The 9752-nt window shown below is 45.9% G+C and overlaps 1 protein-coding gene and 1 long non-coding RNA gene across 4 annotated transcripts; one reads left to right on the forward strand and one right to left on the reverse strand.

Annotated features, from left to right (window-relative positions):
- The first annotated feature begins 1139 nt into the window (after positions 1-1139).
- Positions 1140-7819, forward strand: LOC123051729 (ABC transporter C family member 10). Of its 3 annotated transcripts, XM_044474695.1 has the most exons (12): positions 1140-1500; positions 1636-3716; positions 3872-4192; positions 4292-4378; positions 4463-5062; positions 5169-5333; positions 5491-5785; positions 5879-6093; positions 6195-6500; positions 6746-6884; positions 7054-7293; positions 7552-7819. In XM_044474695.1, the coding sequence occupies exons 1-12, from the start codon at positions 1485-1487 to the stop codon at positions 7659-7661; spliced, it is 4575 nt and encodes a 1524-aa protein (XP_044330630.1). In that variant the 5' UTR covers positions 1140-1484; the 3' UTR covers positions 7662-7819. The 3 variants fall into 3 exon arrangements, with proteins under 3 accessions (XP_044330630.1, XP_044330628.1, XP_044330629.1); XM_044474693.1 differs by having other exon boundaries at positions 1140-3716; XM_044474694.1 differs by having other exon boundaries at positions 1142-3716; positions 6746-6809.
- Positions 2279-8659, reverse strand: LOC123051730 (uncharacterized). Its single transcript, XR_006424248.1, has 5 exons — positions 8432-8659; positions 6673-7630; positions 2919-4185; positions 2630-2830; positions 2279-2501 (listed from the first exon to the last, which is right to left on the reverse strand). It is a non-coding gene; the product is annotated as an uncharacterized lncRNA (long non-coding RNA).
- Between the last annotated feature and the right edge of the window lie 1093 nt (positions 8660-9752).

Below are 9752 nucleotides of genomic sequence, written 5' to 3' on the forward strand. Positions count from 1 at the left end.
TTTGTTGTTGTTCATGTAACAAATCAACTATCACCAAAGAACTAGCCATGGACCGGGGTGCGTGGAAGTTAGCTATCCACATGCCTGCCAGAACCATGAGTTGGTTTTGAGATCTTATGGATTTCAGATCTAGCTGTCATGCTCTGTACAGAGTAACTGCATTTCCATCTTCTGTCCCAGGTCCTGTGGTACAGGTGAACTGAGGAAAGCTTGCCGTACTTGTTGGTAACCTGGCTGGTTGGGTTATCGTACAATTTTTCTGACTTGTATTTCCTCGAAGCTGTAGGTTTCTTGGACATTCTCTATCATAAAACGCACACATCTTTTATCATCAGTGTACGCTGCAAATCATTCAGCATGCAGCCGTTTTGAAATTATGGAGTTTGTGGGCACTGGCTCTCTTTTCTAATATTGTGCTTGCACTGTAAACCTGGAATTTTGTGTAAATGGCAGAAGTATATTATTGTTCGGCAACATGTCATTGTAATTTCTCGTAACTTCCATCCGAGCGTCCTCATTTGCTTGGGTCACAGCATTGTAATACTCCGTATGCAGCAGGGAGTCCAAATTTGAAGTTGATAGCACTACAGAGACGGAAATCCAATTAGACTCAAAAATGTTTTTTCTGCGCCCCCTTCCGTCAACGCCGCTTGCTGCCGGAGGATGGCAGCCTCTCGTTGCCTTTTTCTGGTCGTGATCTCGTTGTCGCCTTTGACCACCGGTGCTGGGAGGGAGCTGTGTGGATCCTTGTGTCCGTGGCTTGGGTGATTCTCTCGTTCTCCCTTGTTGCATGATCCGATGCTCCTTCGGAGCTGGCGCATCTCGTCGTGGTCGTTGTTAGTTCTGGGGGCAATCCCGTACCTCCTCCAAGCTCCCATGCTTAGGATCCTCTTGTAGACCTTGCTCCTGCATTTGGTACCTTCATCAAGTTGCTCCCGCGGCGGGCGGTGCCCTTCGTGCGTTGGATGTGTTCGTTGGTTCGCTCCGGGTTTTGGTTGGCTTGGATTCTTTGTTCGTAGTTTGGTTACGAGTTACCCGGCTCGTCGGCATTCGCCAGATGGGTATGGGTTCCTCTCTGTATCTGCGTTTCATGCTTTGCTCGAGTAATAGTAGTAGCAAGGAGATTCCCCCAAAATCATTCATGATTAAAAAAGCCCGCGACGCCGAGGCACGAGACCAACGGCTCTGTTATTCTTTGGCACATGCCGTGTGCGCACACTGCCAAAGCTCCGGACAAACGGCACGCAGCGGTAGCCGCTACGGAACAGAGAGGCCAATACCCTACACTGCCACAGTGCCACTGTTGCTCGCGGGGAAAAACCATAATAAACTAACTAAAGAACTGAACCTTGGGATCGAATCGTGCAGTTTGTTCGGATCAATCTCGATCTACTCCATGCCCTGTTTGCGGCTGCTGCTTCAGCTTCAAGCAGGGCTGCAGGACTCTGCTCGATCCACCTGTTCGTGATCGCACACTCGCGCAGATGAGCTCCCTCGCAAGTAAGTACTACTTACTGTACTTTTCTCACCCGTCCCCATGCATGTTGCTGCATAGCTACATCAGCATTGCTACATTGCTACTGCAAGAGCTGGGAAATCTCACTGCGACGCAACGCTCTGTGATTTACGCCTCAGGTTCCTGGGCGACGATGATGAACTTGTGTGGGAGCCCGGCTTGTTGCGGCCAGGGCGTCCTCAGACAAGTATTCGACGGCTCCACCTGCACCAACCACCTGGTGGAAACCGGCATCGTCGCGCCGCTCGCGCTCACGCTCCTGCTCCAGTTCCTCGTCAGACTCCCCGAGAGCAGAGCGTCCTCCGCACGCCGGCGGCTTCTCAGGCCCAGCTCACCGCTGCATCTTGCCACCGTGCTCTTCAATGGCTGCTTGGGGTTGTTCCATCTCGTCCTGGGACTGTGGATGCTGCTGGGGAGCAACTTCAGCAGTCAGGACGCCTCTAGGACTTACCTGCCGCACTGGTGGCTCGTGACACTGTCCCAGGGGTTCAGCTTGGTCCTCGCCGGCTTTGCTTTCGCCGCCGGGACCCAGTTTCTCGGGCCGGCATTCGCTCGACTATGGTCGGTGTCGCTGACCGTCTACGCGGCGTTCGTCTGCCGTTCCTCGGCTGTCACCATTATCGCGGAGAAGGCGGTCACCGTCAAGGCCTGTTTGGACCTCCTGTCCCTGCCAGGCGCAGTTATGTTTCTCATCTACAGCATGCAGAGCAGCCATGACGAAGAGGGACATGAAGATGAAGGATTATACAAGCCACTGAAGACGGATGATACAGCTGACAGTCAAGAGGTAGCTGCTGATTCTTCAGAGAGCACCCACCAGAAGGTGACTCCCTTTGCCAGAGCTGGCATTTTGAGCCAGATGACATTCTGGTGGCTGAACCCTCTGATGAAGACGGGCTACCAGAAGCCCCTCGACGACAAAGACATGCCGCTGTTAGGCGCCGCAGACCGGGCACAGAGCCAGTACTCAATGTTCTTGGAGAAGCTGAACAAGAACAAAAACAAGCAGACGTCACATGATGCCACACCACCATCAATCCTGTGGGCTATTGTTTCTCAACACAAGTGTGGGATCATGGTCTCAGGTCTCTTCGCCCTGCTCAAGGTGCTCACCTTGTCCACAGGCCCGCTGCTTCTGAGGGCATTCATCAACCTGTCAACCGGGAAAGTGACCTCCGATTCCAAGCATGAAGGCTATATGCTGGCTGCGCTCATGTTCATCTGCAAATTGTGCGAGTCGCTGTCGCAGAGGCAGTGGTACTTCCGCACCCGGAGGCTGGGGCTCCAGGTGAGGTCGCTCCTCTCGGCGGCCATCTACAGGAAGCAGCAGAAGCTATCAAGCTCGGCGAAGATGGCGCACTCCTCGGGACAGATCATGAACTACCTCACCGTGGACGCGTACCGGGTCGGGGAGTTCCCGTACTGGTTCCACCAGACATGGACGACGGTCGTCCAGCTCTGCATCGCTCTGGTGATCCTTTACAGCGCGGTCGGCGCCGCCATGGTCTCGTCCTTGGTCGTCGTCGTCATCACCGTGCTCTGCAACGCTCCGCTGGCCAAGCTGCAGCACAGGTTCCAGAGCAAGCTGATGGAGGCGACCGACGCGAGGCTGAAGGCCATGTCAGAGTCACTGGTCCACATGAAGGTGTTGAAGCTCTACGCGTGGGAAGGTCACTTCAAGAAGGCCATTGAGGAGCTGAGGGAGGTCGAGTACAGGTGGCTGTCGGCGTTCCAGCTGAGCAGGGCGTACAACAGCGTCCTCTTCTGGTCGTCGCCTGTCTGGGTCTCGGCGGTGACATTTCTGACATGCTACTTTCTGGAGATCCCTCTTGATGCCAGCAACGTCTTCACCTTCATTGCAACCCTGCGTCTGGTGCAGGACCCGATTCGGGCGATACCAGAGGTTCTTGGCGTCGTGGTGCAGGCTAAGGTGGCTTTCACTCGGATAGAGAAGTTTCTAGGTGCACCTGAGCTGAATGGACGAGCTAAGGAGAAATGCTCCTCCGTGGCCATCAGTTACCCGGTAGCGATGAACTCGTGTGGCTTCTCGTGGTGCGAAGATCCATTGAAGCCTAATCTGAAGGACATAAGTTTGGTGGTAAAAGCCGGGGAGAAGGTTGCCATTTGCGGAGAGGTTGGGTCAGGAAAGTCGACGCTTTTGGCTGCGATGCTCGGAGAGGTCCCGAGAACTCAAGGCACGGTAATAATGCTTTCCAACAACATTGTCTTCATTTTGTTATCTTCAGTTGAGGACCTAAGTTTATCAAATGAACAAAAAAAAACATTTATCAGTTCTTAAGGTTATGATTGATGTGACAACAAGCTTTAATCATGTGTAAAATGTTCATCCATCAGATTCAAGTCTGCGGAAAAATAGCATATGTGTCACAGAACGCATGGATCCAAACCGGAACCGTGCAGGAGAACATCCTCTTCGGGTCTCGTATGGACAGCCAAAGGTACCAGGAAACACTCGCGAGGTGCTCGCTGGTGAAGGACCTTGAGATGTTGCCGTACGGAGACGATACTGAAATCGGGGAGAGGGGAGTGAATCTGAGTGGCGGTCAGAAGCAGCGCCTTCAGCTTGCTCGTGCGTTGTACCAAGACGCAGACATATATCTCCTCGACGACCCTTTCAGCGCCGTCGATGCCCATACAGCAACCAGCCTCTTCAATGTAAAGATCACAATTATCAGCAGCTTTGCAGAGTGCTTAATGATTTTAGTTGGAAACTGTTGTTTAAATTAAGTTACTATTGATTTATCTGACATGCAGGAATATGTCATGGGCGCCCTTTCAGACAAGACTGTTCTTTTGGTCACCCACCAAGTCGATTTTCTACCCGTCTTCGACTCCATTTTGGTCTCTCTCTCACAAACACATATCTATAATGGCCTGTAAGTTTTTGTTCATGTTATCATCTAAACTAGTGGTAATTTTTAACAGCTGATGTCAGATGGGGAGGTTATTCGGTCGGCACCTTATCGAGATCTATTCGCGGACTGTCAAGAATTCAAAGACCTTGTAAATGCCCATAAGGATACCATTGAGATTTCAGATGTTGATAACAATGTTGCTCCTCACAGAGCAAACGGAACATCAACAAAGGAGAAGCATCATATCAATGGAAGTGGATACACGAAGTCTGAGAAGCCATCACCAGCACACCAACTGATCAAGGAAGAGGAAAGAGAGACAGGAGACACTGGACTTAAGCCCTACATGATTTACCTACGCCAGAACAGAGGCTTCATGTATGCCTCTCTGTGTGTCATTTCTCACATGATCTTCATAGTGGGGCAAATAGCGCAGAACTCTTGGATGGCGGCGAATGTCCAAGATCCGCGTGTCAGTACACTGAGGCTAATCACGGTGTACATTGTTATCGGACTTTGCACGGTGTTGTTTTTGCTATCAAGATGTCTATCGGTTGTTGTTCTCGGGGTCCAGACATCGAGATCCTTGTTTTCCCAGTTACTTGACTCGTTGTTCCGTGCACCGATGTCCTTTTATGATTCTACTCCTCTAGGAAGGGTCCTTAGCCGGGTAAGAATTCTTGAATAGATGGCAAATATGATAATAAATTTGAAATTCTGTTTCACATTCTGACGTTTTTAATGACGGGCCAGCTCTGTTTTCCCTTGTAATGCAGGTCTCTTCCGATTTGAGTACTGTCGACCTTGATGTCCCATTCGCGTTCATGTTTAGCCTTAGTGCCAGCTTGAATGGATACAGCAATCTGGGGGTATTGGCTGTTGTTACATGGCAAGTTCTATTTGTGTCCGTGCCAATGATAGTTTTGTCAGTTAGGCTACAGGTAACTGGTTTTGTTACAGTTATATTTGGCAGTAATTATTCCATTCACCAGCAGATGTATTCTGTTGCTTTTTTTCATCCAACGGTGAATTAGTTAACCGTTTTCCATTGACGATTTCCGATGATCTGTCATGTTTTTTCCTTTTTTTGCCATGCAGAGGTATTACTTAGCCTCTGCTAAGGAACTTATGCGGATCAATGGCACTACCAAGTCTGCTCTAGCAAATCACCTAGGCGAATCAATTTCAGGGGCTATAACCATAAGGGCCTTCGAGGAAGAAGATCGTTTCTTTGATAAAAATTCTGATCTTGTTGACAAGAATGCTATCCCATACTTCTACAACTTTGCAGCAACGGAATGGCTGATTCAGCGCCTTGAAATAATGAGTGCTGCAGTCCTTTCTTTTTCTGCATTTCTCATAGTTCTTCTTCCTCCAGGAACTTTTAGCCCTGGTGAGTAGCTTATGCTAAGCACAAGCACCAAAATCATTTGTTATGAAGAGACCAACATTACGATCGAGAAACTAATTACTTTTGTTCCTGCAGGTTTTGTGGGAATGGCATTGTCGTATGGTCTTTCCATAAATATGTCTTTTGTTTCCTCTATTAGAAAGCAATGCACCTTTGCGAATCAAATAATATCCGTGGAACGGGTGAACCAGTACATGGACATAAAAAGTGAAGCAGCAGAAGTCATCGAAGAAAACCGGCCGGCACCGGATTGGCCTCAAATTGGTAGTGTGGAGATTAGAGATTTGAAGGTAATGAATCAAAAATATAAATATATACATGTATGCCTTAAGAGGTGAAAACCTTTAGGATTAATTGTAACAGATTGTGGTATAAACATTTTGTTTGACAGATTAGGTACAGAAAGGATGCTCCCCTTGTACTGCATGGAATCAGTTGCAAGTTTGAAGGTGGAGATAAAATTGGTATAGTTGGTCGAACAGGAAGTGGGAAGACAACCTTAATTGGCGCATTGTTTCGCCTTGTTGAACCATCTGGAGGGAAAATAATTATTGACTCTTTGGACATCACTTCTATCGGCTTACATGACCTGCGTTCACGTTTGGGCATCATCCCACAAGACCCGACACTTTTTCAGGGCACTGTAAGATATAATCTAGATCCACTCGGGCAATTCTCAGACCAACAAATATGGGAGGTAATATATGTAATGATACATATTTTTTTATGTTGTTTTTCTCTTCTTATTCCATCATCAGACGATTTAACCATGGCAATTTAGCTCAGTTATCAAGATAATATATATTACAGTTTCAGAAAGTTCACCACGCTATCAAACTGAATTAAGGGCATCTCAGATGACAAGTTACCTTTCTCCTTTTATGTCCCTTGCACATCTTAAAAGGAATCACCATTGTTATCTCACCTTCTATCCTGTTGCAGGTTCTGGATAAATGTCAACTTTTCGAAGCTGTCCAGGAGAAAGAACAGGGGTTGGATTCACTTGGTAGGAAATTCCATCTGCATATGCACTTTAGTTTCTGGAGTTCATTTTTTCTGTTCCTAAGAAACTGCGAAAACAGTAAGTTATACCTCAGTCATTTCAAAGTTCAAAATAGGGTGAACATACTCGTGCTACTCAATTTGTCAAGCCGTGAGTAGTCCTAGGCGCACTAGATATATCTGTTTTAGAGCGCAATTTCTGAAACTGTGTAATGGTCATATTACTAATCAAGATAATTGTCATGCAGTTGCGGAAGACGGATCGAACTGGAGCATGGGCCAGAGGCAGCTCTTCTGCTTGGGACGCGCACTTTTGAGAAGGTGTCACATCTTAGTTCTTGATGAAGCCACGGCCTCTATAGACAATGGAACAGATGTTGTCCTTCAGAAGACTATTCGAACAGAATTCACACATTGCACCGTTATTATGGTCGCGCACCGTATACCGACAGTTATGGACTGCAATATGGTACTTGCAATGAGCGATGGTATGCTTCCTAGTTTCCTATCCCCAACATAATATAACTACAGCGATTCGCTTATTGTTAGCCTTATTGAACAGCACAAAATTAATACGGAATATGAATCATACTCAGGAACCCAAAGGCAATGTGGATCTGTTCTCTAGTTCCAGTAAACCCGCCTTTTTCCATTGTATTATTTTAGTCTTACAAAATCCTTTGTATAAGATAGGACTACATCATATATTTTCATAGTCCATACTAATGAGCTATATACTCTTTCAGGGAAAATAATGGAGTATGACAAACCTACAAACCTAATGGAAACCGAAGGATCCTTCTTCCGCGAGCTGGTCAGGGAGTACTGGTCATACACATCAAACAGAAATATATAGATCATTTTTTTTATTCACAAAATTACTGTAGCAAGGCAATAATAAGAAAGCCAACAGAATTTGACAGGAATTCATGTACGTAGAAAACAGAGGAATCCAAGCAATGATGTATTGAGGCAACATACTTCTAGTGCTAAATATATGCGACCTTACACTGACACCGTATCACGCTTTTAGTAGGAACAAAAAAAGGAGCTGTTGGTAGGACATTGATTTTCACAAGTTTTTGCTATGGAAGGGGAGACAAGGGAAACTTGCAAACTTTGCTAATCCCTCCGTTTCTAAATATATGCCCTTTTAGAGATTTCAATATGGACTATATACGGAGCAAAATGAGTGAATCTACACTCTAAAATATTTCTATATACATCCGTATGTAGTCCCTAGTGAAATCTCTAAAAGGTACTCTCTCCGTAACCAGATCAAGGATGCTGTAGTAACCAGATCCATAGGAATTAGAATCCAAATAAAAAATTGGAAAAGCTATTTGTTCTTTCAGAATACCGACAATTAAGAGCTGCCACAACTCATGGTTCCATGAGCAAAAGTCTGTCGAATTAGACCCTTCTAATAAAGTCTTTCGGTGCTGGTTGCGAGCTACTCCAGTAATTAACTACTGCAGGTATTAGTTTCTGACCGAGTGACTCTTTAAGACCACATGTGAAATTTAGTCCGTAGAGTGAGGAGATTTTCTACTATAGCAGTTGGTAGCGAAGCATACCATCGATGAAGTGTCCGGGGAGGAAGGAGCTCCAGAAAAGAGTTCTCACCGGAGAGGTCTGCAACGAGGTCAGAGCCCCAGGTCTACACGAGGATGTTGGAGAAGGCTTCCGTGGGGGAGGTCCGCACGTAGCGGCGGAGACGCATGGGGTGGGGGGCGGGCGGCGCCGCCGGCTACCTGCTAGGACTCGGTGCCTGCTCCAGCGCTTCGCCCACCATGGACACCGCGGTACAGCTGCTGCCTGCCTGCCTGCCAGAGGGCCGGAGTGTTTTTTTTTTTTGAGAGCCAGAGGGCCGGAGCTATGGTCGCTCGTACCGAGACGTATTATGTCTCGCCTACAGCGCCGACTAAAACACTATAGCTGCGCGCGACTTTTTCCTGTGATTTTAATCGGGTTTTCACTGTTTTGCATCTGTTTCTTTGTTTTTGGAGTTTCCTATTATTTTTTTCATGTTTTCCTTTTACTTTTTATTTCGTTTTTAGATTCTCTCGTGTTTCTTTCTTAGGTTTTCTTTGGATTTTTCTTTTTCTTTTTTTAACACATGTCTAATTTTTTCATTTGCACTGGAAATATTTTTTTACACACGTTTGAACATTTTCCAAATACATGATCAGTAAAAAGTATATTCAAATACATGTTTTCATGTCTATTTTTTGATACACATTGTATATTTTTGGTATACATATAAAATATTTTTTTGAGGGATGTTAAACATTTTTAAATACACGTCGAAGCATCTTTAAGACCATTTTTACATTGTATAAATATTTTTTTAAAAATGTAAAATTTTAATGCGTGTTTTTTAAATGTAACATACATTTTCTGAATGGCCCAAAACATTTTTAAAAATGTCATGCACATTTTTTGAACGCGTGAACATTCTTTTGAATGCTATCAACATTTTTGTGAAATTACACTAACAAAACTTTTACACTGTTAATATTTTATAGTTTGTGATTTTTAATTTTCGTTAAGTAAATATAAGTTTTTGAATATATGTATTCAGATTTTTTTTCCGAAAATATGAGCAAAAGAAAAAAAAAGTGAATGCTCGCGGTAGGCGAGTGCCTACTCTGTCTTGCGCAAACGCGATACATAGCTACGCCCCTGCCACAGTGCCAGACCCCCATACCCCCGTATCACGGTTGACCTGTTTGGGCCTCCCAGGCCTAGATAAACATGGCAAAGAGGGAATGGGCCCGTAGCACTAACCTTCACGAACATGCCAACCCCCGGTTTCCATATAAGGGGTCCTCAGGAGTAAGAGTACAAGGACTTCGAGGAGAAGGCAAATACGAACGAGACCAAGACGAAGACGACCAGAACAACCAACCAATTAACCAACAATAAATAGGCAATCCCCACGAGT

This window comes from Triticum aestivum, chromosome 2D, assembly GCF_018294505.1.
Source record: "Triticum aestivum cultivar Chinese Spring chromosome 2D, IWGSC CS RefSeq v2.1, whole genome shotgun sequence".
In the NCBI taxonomy this organism is placed as follows: domain Eukaryota; kingdom Viridiplantae; phylum Streptophyta; class Magnoliopsida; order Poales; family Poaceae; genus Triticum; species Triticum aestivum.